Below are 13,954 nucleotides of genomic sequence, written 5' to 3'. Positions count from 1 at the left end.
GAAGGGACAAATATGTTTGAGCCATTTGGTTCACCGCTTTTCTGAGTTGGTTGAGATGACCATTGCCGCTTCCCCAATGAGGGCTCTCCCGCCAGAGTCCCCGGTTGGGCCTCCCAAGATCTTGGGGCGGCCTGTGGATTACAGTTTCTTCCAATGTCTTCTGACGGAAGGGACAAATATGTTTGCGGAGACAATAGCCCCTATACGAATTTGTATGGTTTTTCCCCACTCCAGACTCTCTACGCCAGAAAATGGCGCGATGATCTTCTCTTTCCCCTTGAGTGCAGCCCCGAGGACGGAGTGGGACTCAAAGTTGGTGACTGCCGCCATCCATGGACAGGCGGTTGAGCTGTCCCACCATCTTCACGACCTTCGCATCACCGACGTACTCGCCCAACTATGGCCATTGGCTACGATGGTGTAACTATTTGGTCCTCCTAGCTCTTTTCACATGATGAAATCCATGCCCGGACACCAGATAGGTGGAAGAAGACATGGGGACAGGGTCCATAAGGTTTGATTAAGAAAAAGCACCATTCTTAGTCAAAAAGCATATAAAAGAGAAAAGTCAAACAGGGTTGACTGTGAGTCAAGGGCACCATTGGAAAGAGAAGACTGAGATGGACCAAAAAGATAAAAGGTGCTTTCTCAAAAAGCATCTCTAAAGCCAAAAAGCAAGGCCTTAAAGCTAGAAAAGCAAAGAGATTATGCTTATAGGTGCCATGCTAGAGAGGCTCTCAGAGGGCTTGATACACTTGATTCCCAATGAGGGTGGTGACAGATTTGAGATCCAGCAGTGCAGACCCATCACTCTTCTAGGGACCACCGCCTATAAGATCTTGGCCAAGGCCATCAGCACGCAACTTCAGTCGTTCCTCCCCGACTCGATTCAAGACTCAGACAAGCTTTGTTCAGGATCGGACGCTTTGGCTAGGATGCGGCAGCAAGATCTCATAGTGCTTCTCCTAGACTTTGAGAAAGCCTATGATAGGGTGGATTGGAGCAGTCTTGAGAGCACAATGAGCAGGATGGGATTTCCTGTGGAGTGGATTCATGGGGTGTCAAGACTTTATTCAACCTAGCACAGCCAAGTTCTCATTCAGGGAGGCCGTGGTGACAAATTCCCCCTTTCTCGCTCGGTATGGCAGGGCTGTCCTCTAGCACCTTACCTCTTCCTTTTTGTCGCCGAGGCCATGAGTTGTTTCTCTCAACTCAAGAGACCAGGCTTCAAGGGTTGCATCTCCCCCTCCGCCCTCACCAAGAGCTACTTGACTACATGTTTTTTGATGACACAACAGCTTACCTTTCAAGAGATGTGGGGAATCTCCAGCAATTTGCAGATGTGATCGAGATCTTTTGGCGTGCATCAGGAGCACTGATCAACTGGCACAAGTCGTCTAGTTTTTGGCTAGGTTCTGCACCCACCCCGACTTGGCGCCCACTTGAGGCTTTCCAATGCATCCCGAGGGGCACTCCTATTCGTTATCTTGGATGCTAGGTGCGCATTGGTATCTCTCTTGAGCAACAGCTCGCCCCTCTTCTTTTGATTATTCGGAAGAAGCTTTTATACTGGAGTTCCAGGAGGCTCTCCTTAGCAGGTAGAGTGGTGGTGGCAAACCAGGTTGTTCTTGCCACCATGTGGTATATCACTTCATGTTGGCCCTTCTCTTAAGCATGTATTGACTAGGTACAGCGGTTGATCCGGAACTTCTTATAGGCCGGCACGGACAGGAGGCCTGCCAAGGCCAAGGTGGCATGGAGGGTGATTATTCAGCCACGACGTACAGGGGGGGCTTGGCATCATCGACCTGCGATTCTTAGTCGTGCCTTGATGGGCAAGCTGATTTTTAGAGGACTCCTTCCTCGTGGCGAGCCGTGGAAGGACTTCCTCTTGGCCTGGATTTCAGCCCACACCCCGAGTCTAGGGGGGCCTTGTCCGCAGAGTTCCAGATGGATCTTCACAGAAATGAGGGCCTGCGATTTTAGTCCAGCTTCTGAGGACAAATTAGCAGCCAGTTTACTTCAACCTTGGGGCTTGGGATCACCTCGGGCTGGCCCTTACACAAATTGTTGCGATAGCCTTAGAGGAGCGGCTTCGGCAGCCTTTGGTTTGGAACCCCCTGATTCGTTTACCCAGGGGCCACACGTTGGGGGCCCGCCTCATGTATCATGGGGAGCATTGAGCACAGGACCTGCTAGGTCCCTTGGAGATTGGATCGCACACGGACAGTTACCCCAGGAGGTGCAAGAGAGAGACCTAACAGGGATCCGGCATAGAGACATGCTTAGCATTGACATCGACTCAGCTATTCCCTGGAGTGGCTGACTCCTATCCGAGACCGACTCCCCCAGTATGGGTCCGCATGTTTACCAGGCATGATATTCTTGTGGCTGTCCATGGAGTGGATGAGGGCAGTGGTCTGCTCATCTTTTCTATTGGATCACATGGCAGGTTAGAGAGATCCAAGGTCCCCCTAGAGGATTTCAGTGGCTGCACCTTATAGAGAGTGACGGTGATTGGATTGCAGGCACGGGAGTGGCACATAGACCCACTACCAGACAGGGCGGCCAGGGAGAGATTTTGGTGACTATGGATATGGGAGTGCTGACCTCTCACGTGCCTTCAGTGGGAACCGGGGGAGTGGACTTGGCATGACCCCACTTATCGGGAGGAGACTCTGGATGCCCCTTTCTTTGCATATACAGATGCCAGAGGTTGATGGCACCCCGGATGCAGCAGCTCACTAGTAGGCACAGGGCCTCTCACGGCGTTTCCTCTCAGATTTTTGGAAGAGGCTCTGGGACAGTTTCGGCCTAGAAAGATCACCCTCTTTCTTTGGTTGTTGGCACACAGGAGCTTGATGGTAGGCACTTGGTTGGCAGTCGGAGGTCGGTCAGCTGCTTGTCCGAAGTGTGGCCACCCCCAGGAGTCTCAACGACATTTGGCTCGAAATCATACATACCCTCCGCGGCCAGTGGGGGAAGTTGTAGGGTGGATCTGACCGCATGCGGAAGCGACGGGAAGCTTTCTTGAGGCTTTGGTGGCATGGCCCGCTTCTTTCACTGATAGAGGTGGTGACCCTACTTGGCATTACAGAACACCGGTATGGTGGCTGCCCCCCCCTCCCCCCCCCCCCCCCCTCTCTCTCTCTCTCTCTCTTTTCCTTCCTGATTCCTTGTTTCCCCTTCCTCGCAGGTTGATTTTCAAGTTCTTCGGGGCGTCTCTCATTTCGGCAAGTCTCAGCATTTTCTAGTCTTCACCTTCACGAGGACTCCATGGCAGCCGCTCCGTCATCCCCGACTGAGGCCACCGTTGCTTGCATACACAGACATTAAGGTTCTCGCCACGACTGTTGCAACATTAGAGGCCTCCACACTAGTTTGCGAAATTCTTGGTACCCGCCTTGCACGCGAACAACTCAAGGATCTTTTACGTGCGAGCCTCATTGGTGACCTTGGAAAGATCACACACATTCACCCTCTGAGGCGAGGATACTACCAGGTGGAGTTCGACTCGCCAACAGCGTCAGACCGAGTCATGCAGTTGGGCCCCCTTGCATTGCGTACAACGCAGGCCTTCTTTGTGCGGTGGCAGCACGGCTTCGATCTTGTGTTTGACCCTCTGGCTGGCGTGTCGAGCTTCCCAGTGACAATTTGCTTCCTAGTCCTTAGGAAGGAATACCTTCCTCTTCTCCTGGTGATTTGTGGTGCCATCGGGAGAGTGATGGAATCCCCCCCAACTGCTGCCTCAGCCCTTGCACCGGCAGCCGGGATTCCATCCCTCTACATCTGTATGGCCTCGCCGGATTCAGTGCCTCATTGTATATCTATTCCTAGCCTCCGAGGCAACCCCATCCAACAACCCGTGGAGTATTCAGGCCTTCCAGGTCAATGCTTCATTTGCAAGCACATGGGACATTTAGCCAGAGCTTGCCCTCGGCGCACCCCCCCCCCCCCGCGCGCGTTTCACATTCAGAACCTCCCCAAGGGGCAGAGAGAGGTAGGTTCCCAGGGAGCGGAGCATCAGGCCCCGACTACAGACGACTCAGCTACCAGAGAGTGGCAGACGGTTGGCCCGTGCCCGAGCGGTCAGTCGACCACCACTAGAGCTGAGCGCCGCAGCCGCGCGCGCCAGCTTGGCAAGGCTCAGGAGGATTCGGTTCTATCAAAGAACTATTTTGAGCATTTATCTCAGCACATACCCATTGGCAACGTGCCCCCTCTAGTCACGGAGCAAGCCCCCTCGTGATTGGAGAGGATAGCATTGGCTTCCTCAATGTTTATGCTCCGAACGGCGCTGCAGGTAGAGCCATCTTTTGGAGCACAGTCCGGCAGGCCCTCCCCCAGGCTCACTTTTGGTGCATGGGCGGTGACTTCTACATGATGGAGGCAGCAAAGGACAGACTTCGAGGTGGCACGGCCATAGTCTTAGGAGCATAGTATTCTGCCTGGGAGGAGATGATACTGGTACAGAGGGGGTAGGACCCTTGGCATCTTCCAGAGTTTGGGTGCAGCCCAGGGAGCCTTTGCTTCTCGCGATCGGATATAGGAGGAGCACCGGCCCTAACCTCTCTAGACTTGACAGGTTTTATGTTGATGAGTGGGCTTGCAACCCTGGGGGCATGGTCGGTATCTTGGCAGGCACTACTTTTTAGATCACGCATCAGTTATTCTGTCCTTAGAGGATCCCTGGAGGCATGACAGGCATGCGAGCACTAGGATTCTGGACAGCCTCATTTAAGACTACGAGATTTGCAACAGAGCACATATCGGTGGGACTGGACTTTATCTTAGGCTCTACTACGTGCACATTAGATGTGGGCCTAGGGGAGATCATTAGTTTCTTGCATGAGGCAGGCTGCCCAGAGCAGGTTGGAAGGATTCCGAGAGCAGGAGAGGAGTCTGAGGAGGGGTCTTGCCTCTTTACAGTGCCTTCAGGAGAGATCCCCAGATAGCCAGTGGATTGAGAGTCAGCTAGCTGCCGCCCGCACAGAGATTAGATCCATTGAGGAGAGGAGGGTGGAATATAGGTATCATGCCAGAGCTTCATTCTGGACTCAAGCCAGTGACAGAGTCATAGGGGATTTCTTTGAGACAACCGGCCCCCACAAGAGGAGAGACGACATTCGCAGGTTGTGTGGCGATGATGGAGCTATTGTTTCTGATCACCCCATGTGAGAGCCATCGCCACAGACTTTTTCCGATCTCTTCTCACTGGCGCCCCATTATCTCCACAAGTGATGGATGCGTGCGAGAGGGTCTGGCGGCACACTAGAGAGGTGATTCCCCCCCTCTCTTCGATCCTTCTTATTGACACCATTCACTGTTGAGGAGTTGGCGGAAGCAGTAACTACACTTCACAAGGGCGAGTGCCCAAGGACAGATGGGCTACCAGTTTTTTTCTTTCTTCGCCATGGAAGGCGGCCTTCGAGCTGCCGTCAATCAGATGATCCTCACAAGTGCCATGCCACATAGGTTCTTAGAGGGCTTGATTCACTTGATTCCCAAGGAGGGTGGTGACAGATCGGAGATCCAGCACTGGAGACCCATCACTCTTCTAGGGACCGCCTATAAGATCTTGGCCAAGGCCATCGGCAGGAGACTTCAGCCTTTTCTCTCGGACTTGATTCATGACACTCAGACTAGCTTTGTTCAAGATCGGAGTATTCTGGACAACGTCTTTACCTTCTGGGAGGCGACAGCTTGGACTAGGATGCGGCGGCAGCAAAACCTTATTGTGCTTCTCCTAGAGTTTGAGAAAGCCTATGATCGAGTGGATTGGAGCTTTTTGGAGGGCACAATGTGCCGGATGGGATTCCCCGTGGAGTGGATTCATGGGGTTTCAAGACTTTACTCAGCCTCGCACAGCCAAGTCCTAATCCAGGGAGCCCGTGGCGACAGATTCCCCCTTTCCCACTCAGTTAAGGCAAGGCTGTCCTTTGGCACCTTACCTTTTCCTATTCGTCGCCGAGGCCATGAGTAGTTTTCTCTTAGCCTAGGAGACCGGGCTCCAAGGATTGTCTCCCCCCCTCCGCACACAGGAGGAGCTCCGTGATTCAGAGTTTACAGATGACACAACAGCCTTCCTTTCAGGAGATGAGGGGAATCTCCAAAGATCCGTGGAGGTGGTTGAGGTTTTTTGCCGCCCATCAAGAGCACAGATCAACTCGCACAAGTCGTGTGGTTTTGGGGTAGGCTCTACACCCGCCTTGACTTAGCGGCCAGCTGAGGCTTTCTAGAGGCACTCCAGTTCGCTAGCTTGGACGCTAGGTGGGCATTGATATCTCCCCAGAGTAGCAGCTCACCCCTCTTCTTCTGATTATTCAGAAGATGCTTTTATAATGGAGTTCTACGAGACTCTCCCTGGCAGGTAGAGTGGTAGTGGCGAACCAGGTTCTTCTTGTCACCGTGTGGTACATCACTTCATGTTGGGCCTTCTCTCGAGCATGTATTGGCCAGTTTCAGCGATTGGTCCGGAACTTCTTATGGGCCGGCAATGACTAAAGGCCCACCAGGGCCAAGGTGGCATGGAGAGTGATTATTCAGCCACGGAACATGTATGCATGGGCCATATATTTCTCTAAATTTGATTGTGCAAATTACCTATAAAAAACATTTTAAATTTAGCATGAAAATCACCATAGAAGAATCAACGTATGTTGGGTCATGGCCAGTAACAATTTTTAATTCTTTTGTAGGCATGAAACCCTCATTTCCCCTGCAATGTCTATCACTAATTGGGCATTCTCTACGTTTCTGGACCTATGGACGGACTCCATAGTGTGGACATGACACCTCATGGCAGGGGACTTACGTCTACGCCAAGGGTCATGTGGACTAGCACCTCATGGTAGGGGACTGATGTCTACCCTTCAATCTTTGAAACCGTGTTCCAAATATCATGTTTAAGGGTCATGGCCAGTAACAGTTTTTAATTCTTTTGCGTCCATGAACACCCTCATTTCCCCTGCAATGTTTGGTGCTATTGTCACTTGTTGGGCATTCTCTATGTTTCCGGACCTATGGACAGACTCCATAGTGTGGACATGACACTTACGTCTACGCCAAGGGTCAGGTGGATTGGCACCTCATGGCAGGGGGTTCATGTCAACACCAAGGGCTAGTAGGCTGGATATAAGAGGCTTGGGTGTTTGATCCACACCCATATCTAGATTACAGTATTCCAGTTGGCCCAAGGACATTATGTCTATGCTCGGAATGACCGCTTGCTACAAGCTAAATGTATGCCATGTTTCTCTTAGGCAGCACCCAAAACATGCACTTTCCCACCTATAATGCCCAAGGGCAGAAGATGGCCACATCTAGACACCAAGCCAGCACTCAAAGTCACCTGCTGATCTCCACTCAAACTGTAAAGTTTGGCAAGTCAGATGTAAGTGATCAGCTCCAGTTCAACTAAAACAAGCTTCTATTATCTTGAAAAACTTCAAGAAAGAAAGAATTAACCTCGTAGGATTGCATTGACACCACAACTTCCAACTTATGCACACTCTATAACAACACATACAGCCTCCAAAAAACGTGCAACAAAAGCAAAACTAGTAAACAAGCCCAAGTCCAGGAGCTAAAAATGTGATGGGACAAGTATAGTAAAACATGAGTGGGTGAGTCGGGCAACAGTTACCTTTTCCAATACAGATGTGAGCTTAAAGGTCAAATATAGGCCAGTTGTCAAAGAAGAAAACAGGCTCCCGTATTCTTTGTTTAAGAAAAAACGATACCAAACTGGTGCTGGGAGCAAAGCCCGATAAAGAAGAATGAGATACTCTATAAAAGTCAAAAGTTGCCCCTGCATCAATTCAACAAGAATCCTTTAATGAAACTTCGTAGGTAACAATTGCCAATGAGCGAAGATGAGTCCTCCCAAAGTTCATTAGAGCTGCCAAGAGCTCCACTACAAGGACAAAGTGACCCATAGAAAGAATTGAATAGCTTTGATAAAGAGCATGAATATTTGAGGCAGAATTCCTAACCTGCCTGCGATAGTGCCGACCCCTCATATTTTTATAGTGAATAAGAAGGCCACATTTCAAAACCATTGCACCTTGCCTCACCAGTGTATCTTCATCAAATTGGGAAAAAAAACATTAATTATTTCAAAATGTAGACAAGCCCATAATTCAACTGATAAACATAATTAAAACTGTCAGCATATTTTGTAATCCTTATAAGATACGATAAAACCCAAATGAATTAATACTCTTCTAAAACTTCTGAACAACCAAATATGTGCAATGCGTAAAAGGAATGGATACCGTTCACCACGATTACAAAGACTGCATGCCAAAACTTTGGAATTTCTTTGGGAGGAAGCAACAAAAGAGGCCTGAACAAATCCCCCTCCTTGAACCACCAATAAATTCCAATGATTTGTAGAAGCAGCCCTACTCCAACTGTGACAACAATCAAGTTTTTCCTTTCACCCTGCACCACATATGTATACAGTCACTGTGCGTCCCTCTTTCCCGATACATGACTTTTGACATCTAGTTGCAAACTTTACCCCCATCTTTTTTGCACCTACGACATATTGTTCTCATGCTCATTGGTATGCCAGGAAATACTATCCCTACAATGACATTACATCAGATAACAGCAATTACGCTGTAAACAGTTAGGCTGGGCACTTAAAGAGAGGGGGGGCTAGGGCGGGGATGAGAACTGTAAATTATCTTCTTGATACGGAAATATGTCTATGAACTATTACTTGATTGATATGGGTACTACATATATAAACTATTATTTTATTGATATGGTACAAGTATGAAACAATGTTGATCTACATGAGGAAAGCTTCTTTAGAGTAGCATCACTTGCTCTTCCATCAACTGCACTTTTTTTTTTCTTGAGTAGTCCTGTTAATATTAATAATGATTAATGTGGGAATAAACAAGTGTTAGGTGGTTGTGTAAACTAGCACTTTACTGTATGTAAGCTTTGGTTTAAATAAAGCAGTTCTAGTGTGTGTGAACAGCCGCTAGTGTGAGGGTTCCTTTGTGTGTGTGAACAACCGTCTTATGTAAGCAACGATGTGTAAAGGTGACACCTCTTAGGGACACTTGGCATCATGCCTCGACATGTGGCATGCATGGTGGCAACATATGCACACACCTTGTAAAGGGGGACCTCCCCATAAAAAGGACCAAATATCATAATACTTTCCACGACTCTTATGTTCTTCCCCTTTAATTCTCAAATTAACCCTCTGTTAATGTGCTGATTATCTTGCTGGTCAACATCAGTCTCTCTCTGCACTCAGTGGTGCTCTTGCTCATTCTCAACTAGGACCAGCTCTTACCCATTCTCAACCATGGAGGGGCCGTCTGAGAAGGAGGCAAATAGGGTTTACCGAATTTTCTATATTTTTTTAAAATTGACTGAGGGGGGCACCATGACGCAGTGTAAGTAAAGTTTTTTTTTTTTTGAAAGTAGGTTCCGGGAAGGATTGGTGAGTGTCCAGCGGGGTGACCGGCTGTGGGTGTCCAGCATGACGACGAGCATGGTCCAGACCTTCCAACTTAAGCTCCCTTGGAGCGTGCTTTTGGGGAATCCACAGCCTCTCAGATCCCCAGTCATACAGCACATCAGTACACCTCAGCCATTGTCTTCCAATGAGTAATGAGTAGGCACCATTCACCTCAGGTAGTCAGATTACTACAAAATCAAGAAGGAATGTGGTGCCTTGGATTACCACCTTGACACTTGCCAGACCAATGGGAGTCACCTCTCTCTGATCGGCCATCCGACACACAGAGGTTGGCTGTGGAGACCCACAGCTTGTAGAGTAAATTTGGGATCAGGTTGACTCCTAACCCACCATCGACAATAGCGCCAGAGAGTGGATGGTCAGGTGAGGGCTCCGGTTATCTGTAAGAGAGGTGCCAGATTGGCCTATGCCCATGCAACTTGCTATGCCCCCATCCTTGACAAGTGATTGCCCACCACTAAGTGGTTCAGTCATACCCTTCTGATGGAGCATGGTGCTGAACTGTGGACGCACACTTGGGCTCAGTTTGTAAGAGGTCATAGAGAGAGATTTAGGGGTGGTACTGTTGTAGGAGCTTTTCTAGGAAGAGAGTGGTTCCACTGGATTCCACTGTGAGCTCCTCCTCTAAAGCTGGAGTAGCAGGAGGAATGTCAACCACCATGGGCCAAGCGTTCTGAAAATCTTTGAAGGCTTGTAAAAGAGCATAATCCACTACTGTTTAAGGAATTGGAGAAGAGGGCTCACCTTGCTCTGTATCTGTGGGAGTGGAAGTGCTGGTCCCCCTTGCCTTCTTTTGGGCCCAGGTGACCACTGCTGCAGCCTATCCAGATGCTGGTGAGGATGGCAAGGAAGGTGAGGCGGTGTGGGCATCCACTGTCTTCCCCTTTCCCTTCTCCTGCACCAAGATTAGATGGGTACCTGGAAAAGAGGGAAAGGTGAAGTCTGCTACTGGTGTTGCGGGAAGAGCCGGTGTAGTGATCCTTCACTTCAGAGCAATGCTTGCAACAGGGTGACCCTTCAGGTAAGGGCACCGGATCTGGCAGTGACCCTATTATCCACACCGGTAGGGGTGGACAAACTTGGTAGTTGGGTGTGGGAGCAGCTGCCATCGCTGCAGGTGGTGCAAGTGGAGTGGAAATGGGTGGTGCAAGATAGGTGGGCTGTGGAGTGGTTGCAAGCAGAGGATAGGTGGGAGAAGCAGCTGTTTGAGGGAAGGTGGGGGGAGCAACAGGCTGATATGGTAGTGTGGTAAATTGTGCCATAGGGAGTGGCATAGTGGCCAGTAGGAGCGGTAGGAGGGTTTGGAGTAGGGAATTGTTGTTGCTGCTGAGGCAGGTGGCAGAACCCCTTAATATAATAGCAATCCTTAGCTTCATGCCCGCTCTTCTCACAGAAAGAGAAGTACTTCCTATTTTGGAACACTCCTAGGTGGTGTGTCCTGGAGATTGGCATAGTATACCAGAGGCCCTTCCTGACCTCTTGTTGGAACTTGAGATGTTCAATTTCTTTCTTTAGTTGAACCAGAGCGCTTTCCGCATTTTGAGACTTCTGGCTCAGTTTCAGACTTCAGTGCCTCCATCTCATTGTACTCTTGCAAAAATATGAGCCTATCATTACTAAGAGTTTTTACATGCATATTAGATTCTTCAACATGATCCCATACAATAATCAAGTAAGCAAAAACATCTTTTTTATTACTTTCTTAATTTGTACATGAAATACAACGGGGATAGTGTCACCCTCTTCACCAACATCAATGACGTGCTCTCGGCCTTTATACATGAAGGTGATCTTGTTGGTCTTGTAAGCATTGCGCAGATCGATGCACATGCGCCAAGACTTTCAATTTTAAGGGATTTGGCGAGGGTTGATTGGATGAGGCCTTGAGTTTATGGATGATTGAGGAGTATGCTTATGAACACTTTCCACATTCACTTCATCTTCAACTCCTCTTGGGGCTTGACCCATGGATTGGCGAGTGTGTTTGGTACCCATGGCCCCAGCCTAGCATCCCATACCACTAGGCCGAACCACCCACCTTGCAGATCCATGGCTACAAGATCCTGCACGCTTCCTAGTAGCCTAAGGCCACCGAATGACTACTCCTCTTTTGTCTAATAGGTGACCCAAAGGTCACTTATAACTATATAACCTGGCTATTATTGGCCCTTGCTTTACTTATTAGCTTTCCTACTTTATTTATAAGCTTTCAACCATTATTAGATCTAGGCTATTAATTATGAGCTCTTCGCCAATATAGACCTCTTTTTCCTGGCATCATTAGCCCACGTGTGAACCCTCCAAGTCCCCATGCCCCAGCTAAGCCTTAACCCTAACCTTGGATTAACTCTAACCCTAATCCTCGGTTAGCACATACCCCTGGCCTTAATCATAGGCCTGTCAAGACATAACACGACAGTGGAGACCCATCACCCTCTTAGGAACGTAGTACAAGATCCTTCCCTCCCACATTTGATACATGCTTTTCACACTCACTTCACTTGAGACCGCAACATCTTGGATAACATCTTCACCTTTTGGAAGGCAACAGCCACAGCTAAGCTTACGGGGGAGAACATGGCCATTTTGCTTCTCAACTTCCATAAGGCATATGACAGAGTTGATTCGACCTTTTTGGAGGGGACTACGCTAAGACTTGGATTTTTGCCTGCCTAGATCCGAGGAGTTGCGGCCCTCAACAAAAGAGCCCACAACCATGTCCTACTGCAAGGCGGCCAGGGAGAGTTTGCTCTTACACCATTTCGTCTCCCTTTTCGTGGTCGAGGCCATGAGTTCCTTTCTTCAAGTGCAGGATACAAGCCTCCAAGGGTTGCGCTTGCCTCTTCGCACCATAGAGGAGTAGTTGGATGCAAAATTTGCAAATAACACCGCAGCTTACCTCTCGAAAGGGAACCTCCGCCGCTTTGCAGCAGCTGGTGAGGAGTTCTGCCTAGCTTCAAGGGCAAGGATCAAATGGCACAAGTCCTGTGGCTTCTGGGTTAGTAACACTCCGAATCCAACTTAGCACCCACTTCACGAGTTCAAACGGCACGGCTCTGCGGTATCTTGGATGCTATGATATTTCAGCAGAGCAGCAGATAAACCCGCTCCTCCTAGCTTTTTTATTGGAGCTATGTCCAGTCATCACTTGCAAGGCAAACGGTGGTAGCCAACTAGGTTCATCACCTCATGTTGGGCCTTCCATCATTCTTGCATTGGGTAGATGCAATGTTTGATCCAGAACTTTCTTTGGTCTGGAGGAGATGGTCACCCAGCTCAGGCGAAGGTGGCTTGGTGCGTACTGATTCAGCCTTCGGCCCAAGGAGGCTTGGACTTGATAGATCCCACAACCTTGAGCAAGGCCCTTTTGGGCAAGCTGATTGTGCGAGGACTGCAACCTGAAGAGGAGCCCTGAAGGATTTCTTTCTCAACAGTGGTTTTGAGGACCAGTTTGCAGCGAGCCTCTTCCACACATGGCGGCTTCTCCGCCCCACTCCCATCCAAGTTCCCCCCACCAATGAGGAAGAGACAACCCTTGGCCTGGAACCCTCATTTCCACCTTCCCTCACGGCACATTATCAGCGCGCCGAATCTCACCTCCCTTGGCGCCACGGCTGGCAATGGCCAGTCTATCTATCCGTTAGGCTGTTTGCGTCCGTTTTCCCACCCACCGTTGCTCAGGCCCCCAAGGCAGCAGCATAACTCTCTCTCTCTCTCAGTTCTTCCATGGCTTCCCCCTTGTGCAACCCGACGAAGGCGACCTTTATGGTCACAAACAAGAGGATAACAAATGTGGAAAAGGAAATGAAGGAATGGAAGGCAGAGATGGAGGGATGGTGGAAGGAGAAAGCCAACTTTCTCCAAATGGTATTCAATGAGGGTAAGCGGTGGAAAGAGGAGAAGGAGGACCTCATAGCGGAAGTCAAAGACCTTCACGGGGAAGTCAACACGCTCAAAGGCGTAATTTCAGCTCTTCAGAGGGAGCTTGCAGAGGCCAAGGCAAATGGTGGACTTGAAGAAGGTGAAATTCAGCCATCCATGATAGAAGAGCTCAAGGTTATCAAGGAACAAGTACGGGCAATTAAGAAAGAAGAGAAGCAAAACGAAGCAAAGACTTCCTCATGGGTGAAAGTCATCACCAAGACGCAAAAGAAGATGGATGAAGCGGAGAAGTGGATAGAGGTCGCCAAGAAGGGTAAAGGTAAGGAGATAACAACCCCTACACCTACAATCATCAACATGACTTTGGAAGAGGAACAACGAAGACGTACACGTGCTTTGCATGTGAGGATTACCGGCCTTAAAGACGGGATAAAGTTGAAGAGGAGGTAAAAGAGCTTATGGTGTTGATGGGGATTGACAGTCCGGCCCACGCAAAAGCCTGGAGAGTGGGCAAAAAAAGCGGAGGCAACGGGGAAACATCAAAGGAAAGAGCTCTCATACTTC

The 13,954-nt window shown here is 49.3% G+C and overlaps 1 protein-coding gene across 2 annotated transcripts in view; it reads right to left on the bottom strand.

The window, feature by feature from the left end:
* LOC147642393 (uncharacterized) overlaps positions 1 to 13,954 on the bottom strand; it is a 153,144-nt gene that overhangs the window by 52,235 nt on the left and 86,955 nt on the right. For both annotated transcript variants that reach the window (XM_086805920.1, XM_086805928.1), the window contains exons 3-5: positions 8,277 to 8,445; positions 7,995 to 8,083; positions 7,646 to 7,810 (exon numbers count right to left, since the gene is read on the bottom strand). In XM_086805920.1, the coding sequence (XP_086662046.1) occupies positions 7,646 to 7,810; positions 7,995 to 8,083; positions 8,277 to 8,445 (423 nt within the window). The remainder of the gene's footprint in view (positions 1 to 7,645; positions 7,811 to 7,994; positions 8,084 to 8,276; positions 8,446 to 13,954) is intronic.

Source organism: Cibotium barometz, chromosome 1 (genome assembly GCF_041138505.1).
Source record: "Cibotium barometz isolate CiBa-2024 chromosome 1, ASM4113850v1, whole genome shotgun sequence".
Taxonomy (NCBI): Eukaryota; Viridiplantae; Streptophyta; class Polypodiopsida; order Cyatheales; family Cibotiaceae; genus Cibotium; species Cibotium barometz.
The sequence above is the reverse complement of the archived record's forward strand: the minus strand, read 5'-3'. Positions and strand labels throughout refer to the sequence as shown.